The 23,222-nt window shown below is 37.5% G+C and overlaps 1 protein-coding gene across 1 annotated transcript in view; it reads right to left on the bottom strand.

The window, feature by feature from the left end:
- Positions 1-23,222, bottom strand: part of LOC150085545 (kelch-like protein 5) — a 380,377-nt gene that overhangs the window by 281,231 nt on the left and 75,924 nt on the right. Inside the window, exon 3 of the mRNA XM_090373332.1 lies at positions 5,536-5,594. Coding sequence (XP_090229458.1) covers positions 5,536-5,579 — 44 coding nt within the window. The 5' untranslated portion in view covers positions 5,580-5,594. The remainder of the gene's footprint in view (positions 1-5,535; positions 5,595-23,222) is intronic.

A 23,222-nucleotide genomic window follows, 5' to 3' on the forward strand; every position in this document is an offset into this window, starting at 1 on the left:
TCATTCCTGATTTTGTCACATCTTGTCTTTCCTGCTATGCTCCTCACAAATCTCATTTCTGTCCCCTGCATTCCGCTTTCATCCTTTTTCCTCATAGTCAAAATTTCAGATGCATACGACACAATTGGTATGTAATAGGTCTGATATATAGCCTTCTTACACTTCAGTGGTCTGTTCCAGATCAGATCTCTTGTCTGCGTATAGAAATTCCCACCCACTTGTATCCTTCTACTTATTTCTTTGTCTATCACTCCAGTCTTTGGAGTGATAGACAAAGTATTAGACATTTGTAATGGTACTTCCTGGATACTTCAAGTTGTTAACCATCTTTAGCTGTTTCTCTACCATTCTAATGTATCCATCAGGCTCACCACTCCTCTTTAGAACTATTACTTCACTCTTCTCCTGACAGAAAACCAGTCCAAATTGATTGGCCATACTAGCCCACACATCAACTTGCCGTAGCACACTCCCCCATATGCACAGGTCATCTGCAAAGAGCGTGATTTTCATCTGGTCTTGTCCAAGTTGTTCCACCACCCTATATTGCACATCATAGTAGTGGTGACAGGTCATCTCCTTGCCTCAAACCTGATGTTATTTCAAAGCTCTCCATCAACCCCATCACTGTTCTTACTTTACTCATTGTGTTGGTGTACATATTCTCAATTGTCTCCACAATTCCTATATCCCCAAGTTTCTCAAAACTTCCCACACTTTCTCTCTCTTCACAGCATCAAAAGCTTTGTTTATATCCATAAATGCCATCCATAATTCTTTATTGTGTTCATAACATTTTTCCATCAAGTTGCCTGATGCAGAAAATCAGACCCACCGTCCATCTGCCAGGCCTAAAGCCATGCTGTTTTTTGGCCATCCTATTTTCAATCATTCCTCTTATCTTCCACTCTAACACTCTCTTGTACAGAGTGCTAGATTTTAATTTTAATTTTATTTTAATAAGAATAAAATATACGGAAATGATATGAATAAATTAATAATAAGAATCTTATATTAATAAGAAGAAAATATACAGAAACTATTAAAATACATATACTAAAAGTTGTAAAAAAATAAAGACTAAGAGCATATCTACACCAAGTAGCTTACGCATCAACATGCCCCTTTATCAACTTTACCACCTATCTATCAATAGCAATATGCAACTTTCTAAATTAAATTGATAAAGGGGCACATTTGTTATATTTTAAACAAATATAACATTTGTTATATTTGTTTATATTTGTTTTATTTTGCTGTTTCTTCAGTTGCACCAATATTTATTCCCAGTATAAATGCATTAAGTCACATCAGTAAGAAATTTACAAATGCCTACTATGAATAAAGAATTAACCATATTTGCAGATACTGATTTATACAAGGGGGGTATCAAAAAGTTTTTACCCTGATCTCCTGTATATTCTATGAACATTATGGTTTATTGATTGTATTGCTTGGTTATCTAGTAATATATGCCAAAAGTTTCAATGCTCTAACTCTATGTTTCTTTTATTACAGGGCTGAATGTGTGACAGAGTGTCACCATGGTTAAAGTTGAATATTGATCCATTATCAAATTCCTATTTTTGCAAGGCAAACAGCCGAGACTTATCCACGAGGAGATGTCTATGGTGTATGGGGATATTTGCCCATGGTATGATTTTATAAAACACTGGGAGACAGTTCAAGTGCAGATGGGAGAGAGAGCATCCGTGAAAAGGAAAGAAGTGGGCAGCCATCCACATCTCAACACTGCTGAATTTGTAGAGAAAACTGAGCTGTTCAATTTTCAATTAAAGCTGTTCAGAAAATCAGCTGTTCAATTTTCTTCATAAATTCGATTTTCAATGGATTCTCTGCTTTCTCGGATGTCTTTAGAAGAAAAAAAAAGGCAGGCCTGCTCTGATTAATTGATAACCATGTGTGAGCACAATTCTGACCTGTTTTTTTTTTCTCTACTGATGGCTATGGATGAATTGAGGATACATCACTCTGACTCAGAAACAAAACAGGTTTCAAACAATGGAAGCATCCATCACTACCAACTCCCAAAAAGGTCAGAATGCACCCATCTGCAGGAAAGGTGTTGCTGTCAGTTTTCTGGGATTAGATGGGCATTATTCTCGCAGATTACCTGGAATTTGATGGTACACCATAAAATGCACATTACTACAACTTACTGAAGCAATTACATGTGGCAATTAAGGAAAAGTGACTCAAAATGTTTAACAAAAACACATCACTGCAGGATGCAGAGTTATTACCCAGATGAACTACACTCGTAGACACAACCAAGTCACCAGGATAATACATCAGAAGCTAGTGCAAAAATATCAGTCGAGTATCAAAGAAAGTGTACCGTATTACAAGTACAAACATCAAGCAGTTCTAGAGACCCCTACTCACAAACTATATTGGGACTGCAGCACATTAATGGACAAGATGATCCTGCACAATAGACCAGACATAACCCTCACTGAAAAGAAGGAAGTAGCTACCTACCTGATCGACACAGTGGGCAACTGTCGATCAGGTAGGTAGTCGACACCAGCAACCTCCAGGAAACCTACAAGGAAAGATCAGGAAGTACACAGACCTAAGACAGTAAGTCATAGAAATGGCATATAGGAAAGAAGTAATGACCATCCCAACCATCATGTCAACCACCGACATGGTGCCAAAGAGCATTCATAAGAATCTAGTAAAAATTGGTCAAAAAGAGAACACTTATATTGAACTCCAGAATGCTGCAATCCTGAGCACTTGTAGGATACTCAGAGAGTTTCTTAGCCAATAATAGTAGCCAGAAGCCAGACATAACAACCACCCCAGGCAACTAGTACCATTGTCTATTATGAGGTTGGAAAACACCCATCAGGAGAAGAGAATATGATAATAATAATATAGAAATTCATCCCAATCTGTGATTGGCAACCATGGATTTTATCTAACCCAAATCAGTCCTCAAAAGATAATGGTCAAGTGCAGAACACTCTGATATTCCAAAGGACCGTTTTATTGGGAAATTCTATTGTCTGGGACATGAAACTTCTTTTTATTTTTTTATTTATTTTTTTTAAGGTCCCTTGCAGACATACTATAGAACCACAGTATGTCTGCAAAGAACTAAAATAAATGATGATGCCAAAAGATTGCCAATAAGTGAAGTAAAGTGGAGAGCATTATTATTCAAATAGGAACTAACAATATTAACTGAACACAAACTGATGATCTGGTGGAAAACACCAAGATAAAAAAATACTGAGTTAGATCATAATGTATATGTGTCTGCAAATGTGCCCAGGCCTCACAGGAAGAACTTGATGCTGAAAGATTAGCTTAACATTAGAGTGACTCTGCAGGGCCACTGGGAGATGTTTACCAGCATGGTCCATGCTATAGGAAAAAGGAATCTGTTTTGTGGGGATGGAATACATTTGAACAAAAGTGATGCAAGAGTCTTTGAAAGTATCACTGAGAAAGCTTTAAGGGTTCAGGAAACTGCTAGTGGGGTGAGGAACAGGGGTAATACATATTTATGTTTATCCAGCAAGACCACAAGTCATTAGGTGCCTTTCTGCAGTCATATCCACCTTCCCCAGAACCCAAAAAAAAAATAAAATAAAATAAAAAATACATTTTGGAATTTTAAGAAAATGACTGTGCTCTAACTTTTTACAACAAAAAAAAAAATATTAAGAACACAATTCAGCACTTATATCAACGATCACACTTGTCTTTACGAATCCAAACAAAAAGGGCGCCATTTCTTTCTTTATGAGATACCTGCAGGACCATCTTGTCCTTTAACCAGTTTTTGCAGCCATATAGATCTATACTGCATAAATAACTGAATGGCCTTAAGTCTCACAGCAGAACGACTTGCCTTTGCAATGAGTTGCCCTGGTATTGCACTGCGTTCAAACAGATAGCTTTACCAAAGGTTAACTGCCCAATTGTTTTTAAAGGAGGACAGTACTGGGATAGTCTGTTTCAGAACTAACTGGTCTCTCATTAAATAACAGGTGATTTCTAGTGACAACATGTAGGTAAAGAAGTTGTTTAATGTGAGCAGTGATGTTACATAAGAAATCAGTTTTCAAATTTATAATACAGCTGAAGCTATCTGGCAAAATTAATGCCGGCCACTTTACCTGTATTACAAAGACAAGTTTGTATTCCTGAGAAAATTTAAAACATTTTCATTGCATTATCCATGCAGTTTAAATATTGCTGGCTGCTAAAACAGATGAAACATAAAATAGTTATTATAAATGTTTATAGATGTAAATAAGTTTACTTGCTTGTGCTTAATATTTATTGAAGTATGTTTCTCTAAAACTGCTCAAAACTACTAGGCATACATCTCTAAAATTCAGAAAATTTATAAAATTTTGGCATCTCTCAATTCCTGAGGATGGCAGTTTTAAAGAGTTTATTGCATCTTTAAATCTTCAAAATCAACTTTTAAGGGCAATATTTGCATTATGAATACTTTGTTAATAGGAATTGTCCTGCTTGGAGTGTACACAAATAAATAAATAAATAAATAAATATAAATGATAATTAATAGTAGTAATACAGTTGTGCCCCTGTATCCACTGATTCAGTTACCGGCGGTTAACCAGGGTGAAAAAAATGAAAAAACTTAACACATACTACTTGCGTGTCCAATACGATGCATCCCTTTATTTTTTACGATGTCGATTTTAAATCGAATAGCTTCCCTTTGTCGCGTATGGTTTGGTCACCAACCTTATAATGGTTCTTTGGAGATTTAAGGGATGCACCGTTTTCAAACTTTTGAATAATTTCAAGTTTTTATTTAATTTGAAAGCACAACTCTTGTGTTTGCCCATGATTTTCGTGATTTCTAAACAAAAAATATAGTTACTATAAAAAAATTCCGACATCCATGTCGGAATTTTTTTTATTTTTTAAACGAAACAAAATTTGTCCTTTTGTGGTGTGGCGGAACACAACAATCGACGCAAAGGACTAAAATAAACTAAACATTTGGTCTTTTTTTTTTTTTTTTTTTGTTTGTTTTGAGCGGTAGGTGTGAAGACAGTGCGGGGTTTTTTTTTTCTCTTTTTTTTTTTTTTTTTAATTTGGAGTCTTGAAGTGTCCCAGTAAATCAAGAGTCTGCTATACTTTATTATTATCGTATTTAATGTTGGTAATGTCTTACTGTGTGTTTAATTTATCAATTAAACTTTATTATGCATATGTATGTACACGAAACTCACGTTATATATGGGGTCAGCAAGTGTTCGCTTATATCCGTGGTAGGTCTTGGAACGTATCCCCAGCAGGTACGGGAGGGGGGGGGTCCTTACTGTATTATCAAAATAACCAAAAAAGATTTTTAGCATATTCTTTACAGCAAAGAGATTTTAGCATTTACAAAAAAAAACATATCACATACTGTATTCATTATAACTCGGAAAGTTATTTAATGCTAGAAAATAGAAGAAATAAATTACTTAAGATCTTACAATAAATCTAAAACAATGGAATTATCAGAAGACTTACGTGCAGCTAGCACTCTGATGAGAAAAAATCATGGAATCTTTCATGCTAATAGCAGTACACTATAAATAATAAGAATAAAAGATTCACTGTACAAATTTAAAAACAAACACTATAGAACAACTGAATATACTAAAGCAATTTTTAAACACTGAATAAAATGATAAAAGAAATGCAAATATCTTCCCTCTGTGGAAAACTCTTTGCATTCTGTAAACTCTTGCTATACATTCTATTCATCTGCTTGCATATATATTACCCTTTCAAAACATAAAAAAAGATTATGATAAAATCAATATAATACTTAGCTCTGTGCTGATGACAATAATGCAGATATTTGGGCACACAATGATTATACACAGAAAAAGCATTAGTGAAAAAATAGGATACAGTTTTCCAGGAGCTCTCCAACAAAAAAGATATAATGAATTTTCATGTGCACTTAATGGTATAATGAGTAACATAGACAGGGAGTAGGGTAAAATACATCTTACATAAAATCTCTTAAATGAAGGATTCATTTACAATAATGTTATAAATGAGAGAAATGACCTATGGTATGATGAAATCATGAGACAGTCTAATGAGTTAATATTAGCCATAAATATATGACTAATAGACCAGAAGCCGTGGGCTTCTGCTACACCACACAAAATATAAATAAATTAAAAACAAAAATAACAGACAAATAATACAATAAAATAATTCTAATAAAAGATTAAACAACACTCTGCTACATGTAAATTTTTAGGGCAAAAAATGATAAAATTTATTGAAATAAGCTGGAAAGAAAACTTTACAGATAACATTACAATAACCCAACTATTTACAGGCTAATTTGACAAAGTTTTAAAATCAATGTGGATACTGTTTTACTGACCTTACCTCTTACTTGCTCTTATTTAAAAGCATTAGCAAAGGCACATAATGGAAGAAAGCAAGCTTATATAGAATCGGCCAAAAAAAAAAAAAAAAAAAAAAACACACCCTTATTTCACCCATCCACTCACTCCAAATGTTTGTCAAGTCCTGCCTTGAATCTATTTAAGCTATCAACGACAGATAGAAGTTTGTTCTACCAATCAACCACCCGATGGTTAAAGGCAAACTTCTGCACATCTATCCTACAACCGTCTTTCCTCAATTTGAATTTGTAGTCTCTCAGGCAATTATTCTGAGCAAGAGGAAGAATCCCATCCACATTGAGCATGCTCAAACCATTCAAGGCTTTATCCACCTCAATCAGAACACGTTGCAGGTGCCTAGTCTCCAGACACTGTAATTTGGAAAACTTAAGCCTTTCTTTGTAAGAGCAACCCATTGTTCCATTCACTAATCTTGTTTCCCTTCTCTGTACTCGTTCCAACAGCTCTACATCTTTCTCAAAATGAGGCCTACAGACCTGTATACAGTACTCTAGGTGTGGCCTGACAACTGCCTTATACAATGGGATAATCACTTCCTTATCCCTGCTAGAAAAATTCCTGTATATCACTGACAAAACACCATGAGCTACTCTTGCAGACCGTCTGCACTATTCAGAAAACTTCATATCTACCTGCACAATTACCCCCAGGTCCTTTTCATTCTCTACCGCTGTCAACGTGGTACCACAGAGTTGATACATTACTCTGGGATTACTGCTTCCCATATGAGTACTTTACATTTGACAACGTTAAACTTCATTTGCCACCTCTCAGCCCATCTGCTCAACTTTTCTAGATCCTGTTAATCATGTATCAAATAAGATTGAAATAGGTGGATTATGGCCTTAGTAGCCCTTGCACCAATAAATCCAACAAACAACAACAACAAGATCCTGTTGTAGCAGTGTACTCTCATTAGTGTCATTAACAATCCTGCCAACCTTCGTATCTTCTGCAAACTTGAACATTAAGCCTGATATACCATCATCAATATCATTTATAAATACAGAAAACAACAATGGACCCAACACTGAACCCTGAAGAACTCCACTAATAACATTAGTTCACGAAGAGCAGCGTCCATTGATTACCATTCTCTGTCTTCTCCCACTTAACCATCCCTTTATCCATAGCAACAATTTGCCACCAATGCCACACTACTCCAATTTGTGCAGCAGTCTTCCATGTGCAACATGGAATCTTCCATGTGCAACATATCAATGGCTTTTCTAAGATCCAAATATATGATATCAAAGTTATTCTTTACATCCAGTTCCTTTCTGACTACATCATAGTATCCAATCAAATTAGTCAGACAAGACTTCCCCTTAACAAACCCATTCTGTGTCCGAGCTATAACTGAAGTCTTGTCTAGATGATCCTGCAATGCTTCTTTAACCAGTGCCTCCATTAATTTCCCTGGAACAGAAGTTAAACTAACATGTCTGTAATTACTGTGTCTCCCTTTGATACTCCTTTGTGGATTGGGGTCACATTTGCACATCTCCAGTCCATGGGTACCTCCCCTGAGTCCAGGGAAGCTCTCATAATTATGGCTAAGGGTTTGCTTACTTCCTTTGCTGCCTCCTTTAATATAACTGGATAGATCCCATCCACCCCAGGTGCCTTTCTTGTATTTATCTTCAAAAATTTCTCCTCCACTTTATTCTCAGTTATTACAAGATTATCTAGCTTACTGCCAGAGTTGAATACACCTCTGGCATTCCCCTCCCTGAATAACTCCTGATGTGTGAATGTCGATGCAAAATATTCATTTAGTTTGTTAGCTACCTGAGCGGGATCATCAACAATTGAATCATCGATATCAAGGGGACCAATCTGATTCATCCCCTTCCTTCTAGAGTTTACATAAGTAAAGAACTCTTTGCTGTTTATCTTTGCATCCTTTGCCAAAGATTTCTCGTAATCTGCCTTCGCCTGCCTAACCTCCTTTGTAACTTGGTTACAGACCAGCTTATATCTATCATAGGCTTCTGTGTCGTATGTTAATTTATATGTATCCCATGCATTTTTCTTCTCTGTCACATGTCTAATTAGTTCATCTGACATCCATTTAGGCCTAAATCTTGAACAATATTTCTTAGTTGGTATGAAAAGCCTAGTAATTCAAAGATTAATTCTTTGAATGCGTTCCATTTTGAATTTGCTGTTGGTAACATCATCAGTTGGTCCCACCGTATAGAATTTAAATACTGTCTCAGACCACCGTAGTCACCTTTACGAAAGCAAACAGCCTTCCCTTTACCCTTGATGGTAGTTACCTCTTTGAGTAAATCCCACTTCAGCACACTGTGATCACTGCTACCTAGTGATTCCTTTTTCTGCAGATTCTTGATGCATGAAGAATCATTACTGATAATCAGATTAATAGTATTACTCACTCTAGTTGCCTCCCGAACATGCTGCTGTAGAAAACAATCATCCAATTAATCTACAAAAGCTTTGCTAATGTGTGAGTGAGCAACCCACAAATTCTAGTCAATATCCAGGAAATTAAAATCCCCCATTATAGGACACTCTAATTTACTGGCCCACTCTATTTTTCAGCACAACTGCTCATTATACTCATCAGATTCATTAGGAATATAACATACACCTGTTCGCATTTTTCCTTTCCCAGTGCTTATGTCACACCAAACAGACTCAACATTGCATTGTCCACCCACATCAATTGGATGCCCTTCCTTAGATTTTATGTTTCTTAACTAACAACAGAACCCTCCTTCCTTCCTATACTGTCTATCCTTTCTCTACACATTGTACTCCCCAAATTCCAGTTCTGCACTGCTTATGTCTGTGTGACACCATGTCTCTGATATCCCAACAATATCTGCCTTTGATATCTTGACTAGCACCAGTGTCGGATTTCTGCACATGCCTGGGGCCTCTTAAATAGAGGGTGGCCTCAAATCTCAGGTCTCAAAAATAATAATAATAATAAAATTGTTTCATTTTTAATTTTTACACTCATTATTATTACCGTTACTGAATAAAACTATAATTTAATATGAGAAGTTTGTAAACTCTTATGCGAATATTCCTACATATTATATGAAATATCTGTGCAAACTACCTGAATCTGAAGTAGAATACGTATTATCATTAATGCTTAGTTGTTCCATTTTTTCATTTAAACATTAGTTAAAATATGTATGAAAGAATTGCGCAACCAAAATGATTAAAATCGCAACACAAATCTAGAGCGCATGCTATAGTAAAAACGTGTGCATAGAATGCACATATTTTCGGTAGTGGGTACCGAAAATATTTAGAGGGCTCAAAATTGAATTGCACCTGGGGCCTCTCAAGTGCTAAATCCACCACTGACTAGCACTTCAAGCTCATCAAATTTATTAACTATACTCCTAGCATTGGTGTACATGCAGGTATATATGCACCTGTGTCTACTCTTAGTTACCCTAACACAGCCCGTGTATTTACTTATTCAACTATGACTCCCAGCAGTCCTGGAAATTCCCATTGCCTTGCTTTCTAGGCTGCCGCTCAATTGCATTTAGAACTTTTACCTCTGCCAGCGGCTACTGTTAATCTATTAGTCTGTGTATCCCACCAAGCTAGCAGTTTTCTGGCCCACCTAACTCTGCCTCGATAGCATCAGCAAATATTCTTGCACCCTTTCTATTTAAGTGTATCCCATCCCTGTAGAAGCAGTCTCCCCTGCTAACAAGCACAGACCAGGCTGAGAAAAATTCTACCCCTTGAGCCTTGCAGAATCTCTCCAGGGCAGAACTGATTGACATGGCTCTCATCATATACTCCCTCCTATCGTGTCTGGCAGAATTGCAGACACTTTCAAATTCAACCCTAACTCGCGGCTTTTTTTCAGCATTGTCTTCTACTTGTTAAGTAATTCTGCCGGTCTCCTACTCTTAATATCATTAGTGCCAATGTGTAAAATAATATCACCCTTTGTGCCCTTAAAGGATGATATCTGCCCTACAACGTCATCAACCTTTGCCTCTGGCAGACAGACCCTAGTTCTGTTCCATCTATCCTTTCTGCACAATATATTCCCCGTTTCCCTGACTATAGAGTCACCTACAACAACTAGTTCTTTTGGGAACAGCACATTCTGCCTTGGGGGTTGCCGCTGTGTTGCGTGATGTTCAAGCGAAAGCTCTGGCATTGATGTGGGCAGCTGAGAGCTTGATGGGTCCCTCAATTTAACTCCTTCGAGGGCATCCACCCTGTCCTTCAAGCTCTCATATAAGCCCACAACAATGCCAAGTTGGTGCCTGATTTCCTTGCACTCCGTACATCGCACGCGCACACATGCACATTCCCCTTGGCAATATCATGTCCCGTTCCTGATTGTCCACAAACATCAAACTAGCAGTGCATTTCAATAGATTGTGATTCAGAGGACAACCGGCCACGTCAGTTCTCCCCTGAGCCACAGCACTTCCACTAGTTTGAGCCTTTTGCTTTGCTGCTCTGGTCTGAGTCATGATTTCTATTCAAGTTCAATAATATTCCAATACAAAATATATCCCTAAACCTATATCCCAATGCAGTTATAACACCATATGTATTTTGGTATCGAATATTATCTCTGAGTTACGTTATACGACTTTCTTATCCCCTGTCAACTTATATGTATTAATTTATGATGTTATGTTTGTAATAACTAGGTAGCTATATTTATTTAGTTAAAAAGTACAATTCAATTGACAATTAAATTTAATAAGATTAATAAATTTTACTGATTAATTGATACTACTATACTCGCTATCTAGTTTTCCGTTAAACCTTACGCTAGTGTCGTATAACAATGGGGGCAAATTATGAACGGTTAATCTACGAACACGAGGTATTATTTACTTTCCAAATCACGCTATCTAAATTCAAAATAAATCACGGAGCTTGACTAGGTCTATAAGCTACTTATAGAAAATAATTTAATCTAACAATTAAGTCAATAAAGCGGCTAAGTGTAACTAAAAACTTGCATTCAAAACTGGGAGCTACAAAACCTGTCCACATGTGGATTTGATACCCTTACCAATACTAAGTAATAACCTACAAAATTTCTATCTAAATTCAATTTAAACTAAAGTATTGTTACTAGGAATATAAAGCAACTCTAAAAAATAAATTAATATGCCAATTTAAATCAATAAAAAAGCAAAAATTTTGCTATTTGCTGGAGCCATAAAAACTTCGCCTGTTCATGTGTACTCTTGCGCCCACTAACCAAGGCTTCAGTTCTGCAAACTGCAGTGTCTCGAGATTAGGCACCTGCAGAGAGAACTGACTGAGGTGTTTAAAGCCTTGACTAGATTGAGTAAGCTGAATGTTAATAGTAGTCTTCCACTAGCTGAGACTACCCACGAGGAGGCATAAACTCAAATTGAGTAAGGATGGTTGCAGGACAGATGTGTGAAAGTTTGCCTTCAGCCCAGAGGGTGACTGATTGTTGGAACAGGCTTCCATCTTCCTTTCTAGCAGGACTAGAGCAGCAAAGCAAGGGGCTCAACTTAACAGGAATGCTTTGGTTTGGGGGAGAACTTCTGAAGGCAGCTCTACTACAAATCAGGATTCAGTTACATGTGTGTAACTTGCGCCTCTTTGTGATGCTTCCTTTCGTATAAAGTAATAAGAGCCATAAGAGATGCCTTTATATGTGTTTGTTTTTTTTTATTATTATTATTATTATCCATATGATGCAAGGAAGCCTGAGGCTTATGCTGCACCAGGGAAAAAAAAAAAAAAAAAAAGTTCCCGAGTAACCCTGAGAGAGAGAGAGGGGGGGAGGGAGAGGGGGAGAGAGAGAGAGAGAGAGAGAGAGAGAGAGAGAGAGAGAGACTCAGGACCCTGGGTGTGCCAAGCCCATACTCAACAGATGTGAGCCCCCGGGGATATTGTTGCAAGAGCATGGGGAGATTATGCACAAACTCAACATTCTGATGTGATTACATGAGGGCTTGAAGAATAAAGTTAATGCCCTTGAAGAATTAAAAGAGGGAACCAACCTGTCCTCAGCTGCTCAGCCCAATGCTAGAGCCCATGCTACAGACAACAAGACTTCCTTCATAGCAGAGATCCTTGGTCCCAGAAGAAGAATCTATAGTTGGTCTCAATTGTCAGAGAAAACGGAAATATATTGTGCAAAAGGGACAGATGGAACAGAACCAGGTTGTGTTTGACACTGGCTAAAGTTGATGACATTGTAGAGCAATTATCATTGGAACCAACATGAACAATAACATCAAGAGTAAGAGATCTTAAGATTTAATTACCAAGTACAGAGCAATGTTGAGAAAAAGTCAAGAGTGAAAGTGTCTGCAATTCTGATCAGACACGATAGGAGAAAGCACATGATGAGAGCGTTGTCAATCAATTTGGAACTGGAGAGATTGTGCAAGGTTTGCGGGATAGAATTTTTCACAGCATGGAGAAATTGCCTTTATAGGTATGGATACACTTAAATAGGGATAGAAGAGGTGCAATAATATTTACTGATGTTATTAGAACAGTATTAGTCAGGTTGGAAAACTGATAGCCCTAGCGACATTCACACACTACAAGATAAACAGCAGCCACAAGTACAGGTGCAAGTGTACTGCTTCTACTGGAACATGTAGCAGCCTTTCCAGGCTGCTGCATGTTCCAGTAGAAGCAATGTAAGCAGATATTTGGCTTGTGTCAGGGTTACTAGAAATGAAAACAGGTGCATATATATATTTCCATGTACACTAATGCTAGGTGCATATATATACAGTGAAACTTCTCCTAACGGACACCTCTCGTTAACGGACATCTCTCTACAACGGACATTTTCAAATTCCCCAACTCACCTCCATTGGTTTTAACGTGTTTGCAGCTTCTGTCTAGCGGACATTCTCTGTAACGGACGCGGACAGGCAATCTGCACTGTTTCGTTTAGATTAGCACTTAATTTGATCTCCCCATAACGGACAGCGGGCGAGATCACGGCCTTTTTCTAGGAACGTTTCTTCCACGTATTGCCTCAATCGTGCGTTTATTTTCTATTTCCGATTCTCTGAATTTTATCAAGGTTTACGTCGCAGTTCTAAACCCTTTTTCAAGAATTTTAAGGCACGTGTAAAACTTCTGATGAATTCGGTGCGTGCAGGGAGGGGGGGGAATATGATCGGCCTTTCATCTTTTCAGTTTCAGTTTTGTTTAGTGTCGTGTGAAGTGCACAACGTCTTCTCGTAAACAATTAACTTTAAATGATAAAGTCGAACTCATTAATGCATATGATCGGCAAAAAAATAGTGTTCGCAATCTTGCTGTAAAATTCAAAATCGGGAAGACGCAGGTAAGCGACATCCTAAAGAAAAAAAAATGAACTGCTCAAACAATTTTGGCAACACGGAAATGATCAGGTTCAAAAATCATTCCCGAAAACTGTTGGACTTCAAATTGACAATGTTACGTATGAGTGGTTTTGTCGCGAACGTGCTAAAAAAATTCCCATTAATGGGCCTATTATTAGGGTTTTTTTGATTTTTTTTTTTTTTTTTGATTTGGTAGTTGTTGGCGCATCGGCTTCTGTGGCCATATTGCACCTCCCAAGGTTTTTTTTTTGCAGTACTTTGATCCAAGCCCGAGGCGGGAATCGAACCCGCGACCTTTGGGTTGCCGGGCAGGTACTTTACCCACTCGGCTAGCCCGGTCGGCGCCTATTATTAGGGAAAAGGCTTTGGAGGTTGCGAAACCTATGGGAGTAAATGAGTTCAAAGCTTCTGTGGGATGGCTAGACAAGTTCAAAACTCGGCATAAAATTTCTTGGAAAACCGTAAGTGGTGAAGGTGGATCTGTTGATACTGGGGTTGTAACAGAGTGGACCGTCAAATTGGAAGATTTATGTCGTTATTTTGAAGCCAAGGATATTCACAACTGTGATGAAACAGGGTTGTTTTTTTAAAGCTCTTCCTGAAAAAACAATGAGTCTAAAAAACGAAAAGTGCCAGGGTGGAAAAATTTCTAAGGAAAGCTTGACTGTACTATTGTGTACAAATATGCTGGGAGACTTTGAACAACCTCTTGTTATAGGAAACCCACAAAATCCTCGTTGTTTCAAGGGCATAAAGTTGAATCTTTTGGATGTTGACTGGAAGTCTAATAAAAAAGCGTGGATGACACGAGATATCATAAGCGAATGGATCAGTCACTTTAACCAAAACACGATTTGTCAAAACAGAAAAATTATTCTTTTCATGGATAATGCTGCATCTCACCCACACATTGAATTGTCCAACATTCAAATCGTTTTTCTGCCACCAAACACATCTGCAGAGTGTAAGCCCTTGGATCAAGGGATAATAAAAAATTTTAAACTTCACTACAGAAAACGTGTTTTAAGACATCTCATTGCAAACATGAACGATGTAACATGTGCGAGTGACCTTGCAAAGAAAATCAGCATCCTAGATGTGATTCAATGGATTTCCTCTTCAGTAAACGCAATTAGAAAACAGACTATCGTGAACTGTTTTGTAAAGTCTGGCTTCTCAAACGCAAAAATTGAAGTTGTGAACAACAATGTGGAGCACCAAGAAGAACAAGAACTTCAACATCTATTGATAATGTATGATACTTCCGCTGCAAGTGACCCTGGCTACAAAGATATAGACTCAAACCTCACTATAGAAGATGGTGCTCTAGATATCAACGACATTTTTCAAGAAGTTCCTCATGAGGATGAAGAAATGGAAGGAGGTCATTCTGTCGAATGAACATATTAACGACGAACCACCGATGAAAATAAAAGAAGCGCTCATACAAATCAATCGTTTAAAAATGTTTTTCGCCACTGAAGAAGATACTGAAGGACTTTCGATGGTTTCTTCACTCCAAACAAATGTTGAAAACAAAATTATCAGCCGGAAGAAGGTGCAGAAGAAAATAAGTGATTACTGTATGTATTTTTGTTAAGATAAAGTCATAATATGCATAGTACAATTGTATGTATATTATTTACAAAAATATTGTGCAAAATCTGTATATATTTTAATTTAATTTTACATTAAACGTTTAACGATTTTTCTTTCTTTCTTTTTTTTTTTCTCCCTCAGACTTCTTGTTAGCGGACACTTCTCTCTAACGGACACATTTTCGTTCCCCATGGCTGTCCGTTAAAGGGAAGTTTCACTGTATATATATATTTGCATGTACACTAATGCTAGGTGCATATATATATATATATATATATATATATATATATATTTGCATGTACACTAATGCTAGGTGCATATATATATATATATATATATATATATATATTTGCATGTACACTAATGCTAGATGCATAGTAAATAAATTTGATGAATTTGAAAGCTGGTCAAGTCATCAATTGGAGATGTGCCAATATTGGAGACATGGTGTAACTCAGATAATAATGGATACAGAATTTGAATAAGGGGAGTGCAATGTATAATTTCATATGGATGAACCATTAGCAGTCACTAATACTATGACAAATGGTATACACAAAAATAATTTTTATAACGTATATTTCAGGAACGTTTTTGATACCACTGTGCATAAAAAGAATGCAGTGTGACATTAAGGGGAATGTTACTGCTATGGATAAAAAATGGTTTAGTGGAAGAAGACAGAAATTGGGACTAATGTTATTACCAGAGTCTCCCATGGTGCTGTATTTATTAATGATATTGATGAAGGCGATATCAAGCTTAATATGCAAGTTTCCAGATGACACAAACCTGGCAGGGTGGTTAATAATCACAGTTTGTTTGTTTTTGTTTTGTTATTTGGAGCATTAGCAACTAAGACCATATTGCTCCGGGGATATGCGGTGGTCATTCCCTGACCTTTCCGCATTCTCCGTATTTGGTGGGCACGGGCTCGAACCCCGGTCTAATCAAGAAGCGTATGCAATAATCACAGTAATTAGGATACTCCACTGTGCAACAAGATCTAGCCAAAGTAGCAAATTAAGTTTAATACCGACCAATGCAAAGTACTTCATATGGGGGAGAAATAATCCTGGATTAATGTGCCAGCTGTGTGGTACCACACTCTGGGCAGTGGAGGAATAAAAAGAACCTGGAGGGGAGAACACTGTGCAGTCAGATATAAAGTTTACTGAACAGTGCAGGCACAGGAAGCTGCCAGGAGGGTTCATGGGGTTTTGTTAATAATATAAATAAGAATTTTACTACCATGGATAAGAGGTGATTATCACATTGTATAAGGCGATCATTATACCACATCTTGGGTATAGCATACAGGTCTGGAAGCTTCATTTTAGGGAAAATGTGGATCTGCTGGAATGGGTGCAGAGAAGTGTAACATTAATGAGGGAAGAAAAGGGATGCTCTTACCAGCAGAGGCTTCAGTTTTGGAAACTGCATGTGGAGACTAGGCACTTGTGAGGAGAGATAACTGGGTGCTCCGTGGCTTTAATGGATTAAGAACTCAATACTGATGGAATCCTTCCTCTTGCTCAGACTACAAACGTGAGGGGGCATAAATTCAAATTGAAGAAAAACAGTTTCCTTCAACCAGTGATTGGTTGATTGTTGGAGAAAAAACTCCCATCTGGTGCTGTAGAAGTGGGTAGTTTGACTAAAAGAAGAACTAGACAAACTATTAGAGAAAATGGTTAGGTGATGTGGGACCTGATAGATTTTTTTTTTTTTTAGCTGATGACATATAAGCCTGCTGATTTCCATAATTTGCCACTATTAATACTAATTAACAAGATTTAAAACTAATTGAAGTTGCCAATCTTTTTAGTAGAAGCAATGTGGGTAAAAAAATTCACTAACTTTTTGATTGCCATGTTTATAAACAATATCCAAACAGCAACTTTCAACCATTTGCATTTGTCCAAATGCAACTTAATAGAAAAGCAAGCAGACAAGATAACTGGTAGTTAAAAACACAAAAACAGGGATCATTTTCTATTGCAGAAAATGTTGCATTGTTAAAGAAACTCTATAATGAGATTTTAGTGAAGTATGTGTAACTCCTAGCATTGGCCCATCCACTACATGTAATATATTTTGGAAGGGGGAAACAAATTTATATAAAGTATTTCATAATGCTCTCATTCTTAATTTGAACGCTATGTGGAAATATTCTGCTATCTATATCCTACCTCACTTCCATTATGCATCACTAATCTAGCCTTTTTACTTGAAATCTGCCCTTCAGCCTATCGCATCAGCTGAATATTTTCTCATCAGATGGTTAAACGCTAAGCTTGGTCATCCTATTTTGTCATCTCAACATCAACTGTTCCAGCAAACTGAAATAGTACCTGTTAATGCTTGTTGGAAATACAAAGGAATTCAGTGTTTGGTAATGCTGAATCACTTTGTATTCAGTCTTTTTCACAATGGAACTGGATTAATCACTCTCAGGCAAAAGTAATGTGGTTTTTCCCTCCTGGAAACTTGGATTTTTCATCCAGCAAAGTAACCACAGAATACATGCAGTTTACAGACAATGCAATGTGGCCTAAGTTGCTGATGAACCTAAAACCCTACAACAACCAACCAATCTTAACAACTGGGACTTCCTTCAGTGGCGAATTCCACCCAAGCCTACAGAGCCATTCAATCTGTTCAGTCTAAGCTCTCCAGCAGATTTTATTCTTCACTCATCGACTACTCTATCAAGCTAGCCACCTCCTTCAGTCTTAACCCAGATGTCTGGATTCATAACAAGTTGCACAGAAAAAGTATTTTAGATTCACCCATATCAAACTCATATCAAAATGATTTTTGATCTTTCTGGGATCAACACCACAGCATATTTCCGAAGCTCTTCATTGCAGGTTAGTTTTGGAAATAATTTTGAGGGTTTTTTTTTTATTTTAATATACTAAACTGTAGTTAATATATAGTTTGCATTCCTGTAATCGCATAGGTTAGTTTACTTTTGTATTTAGATAAGTATTTGGAAGGCTATAGCTTAATATTCAGATAGCCTTTGCCATCAATATTTCGGTGGGAATGTTGTGACTTTCGTTGGATTAGCTTAAATTTAATTTCACTAGTGGTTAAAAGTTTTGTCAGCAGTATAATTTCTGTAATACTTTGTTAATTTAAATTTTGTAGTATATTGTAAGTTTAAATTACAATAGTAAAGTATTTAGAAAGCTACAGCTTAATATTCAGATAGCCTTTGTTATTGATATTAGGTGGGAATTTCATAATCTTTGTTCAGTAGCTTAACTTTTAACTTCTTTAGTGGTTAAAGTTTTGTCAACAGTTTAATTTCTGCAATATTTTGTTAACATAAATTCTGTAATATATTGTAAATTTAAATTTCATAATCTTTCAGAAGTTCAAATTTTACTTAAGCAACCCCTGGCATGGTGCAGTTAAGGGTTTTGGAAAATCATGGTATCAGGATCTACCTGTGCTCCTTACAATTGTTATTTATTGTTATTTGGTTTTTAAGAGCATTAGCAATAAGGTCATATTGCTCCGGGATATGCGGTGGTCATTCCCTGACCTTTCCGCATCCTCTGTATTTGGTGGTGACGGGCTCGAACCCCGGTCTAATCAAGAAGCGTGTGCTACGCACTGCTGTCCTTCCCACCTGGCTACGGAAGCGCTGCTCCTTACAATAAAGATCATATATATATATATATTATCTTTATTGTAAGGTGCACAGGTAAATGCAGTGTGAGTTGCAACTTCATTGTTTGTATAGTGTGTCATGTTTTCTAAGGGGGGTATAGTAGACAATCCTAGATCAACTGACAATTCTTTTCTTTGCATCTGATGTAAGGAGTGTTACAAGAATTTTATAATACTGTAAGGAGTGTTACAAATTAGAACTTGGTGCATTACAAGAAGAATTTGTAACAAATGTAACTTCTCTTGGACCCAAAAAATGGGAGCTCATTGGGGAATCAAGTATCTCATGACCTGCCAAGTGATGCACCCCCGATTCGGGTCTAAGGAAAGAATAGTCAAGTGCAGACTGCTCTTGTCAGAGGGACCCAGTTTTATTGAGAGACTATTTCAGAGAAATGGACAGCATCTTTTGTAAATAAAGATAGATGATCCAGAACTAGAGTGTGTTTACCATGAGCAACAACTGATGATGTTACCAGCAGACTGTCAGATTTTAAGGAATGTAAAGAGAGATTTATCATTAATATGGGGACTAACAATATTAAACATACTCGAACTTGACCATCGGATAAATACAGGACTATGCTGAAAAATTTCCGTGAGTTAGATCAGAATGTGTGTGTGTGTCTGCAATTCTGCCCTGACATGACAGGAGGAATTATACGTTGAAGGCCTTGTGGATTAACTCAAGACTAGAGGGAATCTGCAACGCTCTAGGAGGAAAATTTTTATCAGTGTGGCACATATTTACAGGTAGAAGGAATCTATTTTGTAGTGACAGCATTCATCAGAACAAAGGTGGTGCAAGGATTTTTGGTATCACTGAGGATACACTAGGGATTCAGAGAAACTGCTAGTTAGGGGAGCAAAGGGTAATTTATATTAGCATTTATCTAATGATATAGGTCAAAGTAATGCTTGCACTAACCTCAAGAATTCTTGTTTGTTGCCACAACAGCCGATGTAGGTAAGATGTTCTGAGGGTAGCAAGGTTTCAAATGAGGTGGAAGATACAGCTTGGGATATAAACCAAAATAACTTCAAAGGGTGTGTCAAGGTAGTAAACTATAGAAGACTAAGAAGACTACTTAGTCTTAACTGTGTCTACAGTAATGTCAGGATTGCTGTCAATAAAATGGCTGAATTTTTATTCCTCGTTAGGACAACTAATGCTGATATAACAGGGCTAACACAAACATGGTGACACCTGGAAATTGGGGATAACAAGTTCCACTGGTATGTATAATGTATTTATGAAAGATAGGGAAGATAGATGGAATGGAGGGGTCAGGCTTCTTATCAAAAATAACCTGAGCACGAAAAGAGCTTCTGCCAAGTTTGGAGTTACATCTGCAGCATAGGATGTGTGTGTGGTGGAAGTTAGTTGGAAGCAAAGTTACAAGGTGGGAATAATCTACAAACAAGATGACTGTGAAGAGTATGACGAGAATCTATACATACAAATAGAATGGGAAAACCAAGCATGAATGTCTTATTATGGGTGACGTATAATGGGTCTCTAATTATGGGTGACCTATGGAAAACACCCTGGGGAAATTTTTTTTAAAATAAACTAATGATTATTATTTGAACCAGCATATTAGAGAAAGAACTAAGGATGACAATATCCTTGACCTTATCATTATTAATGAAACACATGATATCACAGAGCTCAAAGTACAGGAACCATTGTAATCATCAATTGAAGGATGAAGAAAGATGTTGCAGTAATTAAAGGTAAAAGTATGGGTTTTCACTTCAGAAGAGGCGACTTTGACAGTTTAAGGTGTTATATGAGCATTAGTGTTAATTGAGGCATATTAGCATTAGCATTAGTAGAGGCATATGATGCAAGAAAGCAAGCTTATTCAGCATCAGCCAAAAAAAACCCCTCTCCCATTTCACCCCTCCGTTCGTTCGAAATACCTGTCCAGTTGAGCTTTAAATTTGTTTAGGCTATCAACTTCAACAACAAGTGATGGAAGTCGGTTCCACCAACCAACCACCCGCTGGCCAAAGGCAAATTTCCGCACATCTATCCGACATCCGTCCTTCCTCAATTTGAATTTATGCCCTCTGAGGTGATTATTCTGAGAAAGATGAAGAATCCCATTGGCATTGAGCATGCTCAAACCATTCAAAGCCTAAAACACCTTTATCAGATCACCTCGCCGGTGCCTAGTCTCCAGACTCTGTAATTTGCAAAACTTAGCCTTTCTTCGTAAGAGCAACCCTTTGTTCCATTTACTAATCTTGTTGCCCTTCTCTGTACCCGTTCCAGCAGCTCTACATCCTTCTTGAAATGAGGCCTCCAGACCTGTATACAGTACTCAAGATGTGGCCTAACCATTGCCTTATACAAGGGAATAATCACCTCCTTATCCCTGCTAGAAAAATTCCTGTATATCATTGACAAGACACCATGAGCTACTCTTGCAGCTCGTCTGCACTGCTCAGAGAACTTCATATCTGCCTGCACAATTACCCCCAGGTCCTTTTCATTCTCCACCACTGTCAGTGTAGTACCGCAGAGTTGATACATTGCTCTGGGGTTACTGTTACCCATATGTAGTACTTTACATTTGTCAATGTTAAACTTCATTTGCCACCTCTCAGCCCATCTGTTCAACCTTTCCAGATCCTGTTGCAGCAGCATAGCGTCAGTAGTGTCCTTAACGACCCTGCCAACCTTTGTATCATCTGCAAACTTAGGCATTAAACTTGATATCCCATCATCAATATCATTCATAAACACCGAAAACAACAATGGACCCAACACTGAACCTTGAGGAACTCCACTAATAACATTAGTCCACGTTGAGCAGTGTCCACTGATTACCACTCTCTGTCTTCTGCCACTCAACCATCCCCTTATCCATAGCAGCAATTTGCCTCCAATGCCACACTGCTCCAATTTGTGCAGCAGTCTTCCATGTGCAACAGTATCAAAAGCCTTTCTAAGATCCAAATATATAATATCAAAGTTATTCCCTGCATCCAGTTCTTTTGTGACTACATCATAGTATCCAATCAAATTGGTCAGGCAAGACCTGCCCTTAACAAAACCATGCTGCGTCTGAGCTATAACTGAATTCTTATCTAGATGATCCTGCAGTGCTTCTTTAACCAGTGCCTCCATTAATTTACCTGGAACAGAAGTTAAACTAACAGGTCTATAATTACTTATGTCAGCCTTTGATGCTCCTTTGTGAATTGGGGTTACATTTGCACATCTCCAGTCTATGGGTACCTCCCCCCTCCCCCGAGTCCAAAGAAGCTCTCATAATTATGGCTAGGGGTTTGCATACTTCCTTTGCTGCCTCCTTTAATATAACTGGATAGATCCCATCCACCCCAGGTGCCTTTTTTATGTTTATCCTCAACAATCTCTCCTCCACTTTCCTCTCAGTTATTACAAAATCATCCAGCTCACTGCCAATGTTTACTTTACCTACATCATTCTCCTTCCTGAATAACTCCTCATGCGTGAATGTAGATGCAAAATACTCGTTTAGATTGTTAGCCACCTGAGCAGGATCCTCAACTGTTGAACCATCAATATCCAGTGGACCAATCTGATTCATCCCTTTCCTTCTCGAGTTCAAGTATGTAAAGAACTCCTTTCTGTTTTTCTTTGCATCCTTTGCCAAGGATTTTTCGTAGTCTGCCTTTGCCTGCCTAATCTCCTTTGTGACTTGGTTACAGACCAACTTATATCTATCATAGGCTTCCATGTCACCCATTAATTTGTATGTATCCCATGCATTTTTCTTCTCTGCCACATGTCTCATTAGTCCATCTGACAACCATTTAGGCCTAAACCTTGAACAATATTTCTTAGTTGGTATGTAAAGCCTGGTAGCCACCAAGATTAGTTCCTTGAATGCTTCCCATTTTGAGTTTGCTGTTGGTAACATCATCAGTTGGTCCCACTGTATAGAATTTAAATACTGTCTCAGACCATCATAGTCGCCTTTACGAAAACAAAAACCCTTCCCTTTACCTCTGATGGTAGTTACCTCCTTGAGTAAATCCCACTTCAACACACTGTGATCACTGCCACCTAGTGGTTCATTTATCTGCAGGTTATCTGTTCATTTACCTAGTGGTTCATTTATCTGCAGGTTCTTAATGC

Source organism: Mastigoproctus giganteus, chromosome 5 (assembly GCF_048544385.1).
Source record: "Mastigoproctus giganteus isolate SK-2022 chromosome 5, ASM4854438v1, whole genome shotgun sequence".
NCBI classification, from domain to species: domain Eukaryota; kingdom Metazoa; phylum Arthropoda; class Arachnida; order Uropygi; family Thelyphonidae; genus Mastigoproctus; species Mastigoproctus giganteus.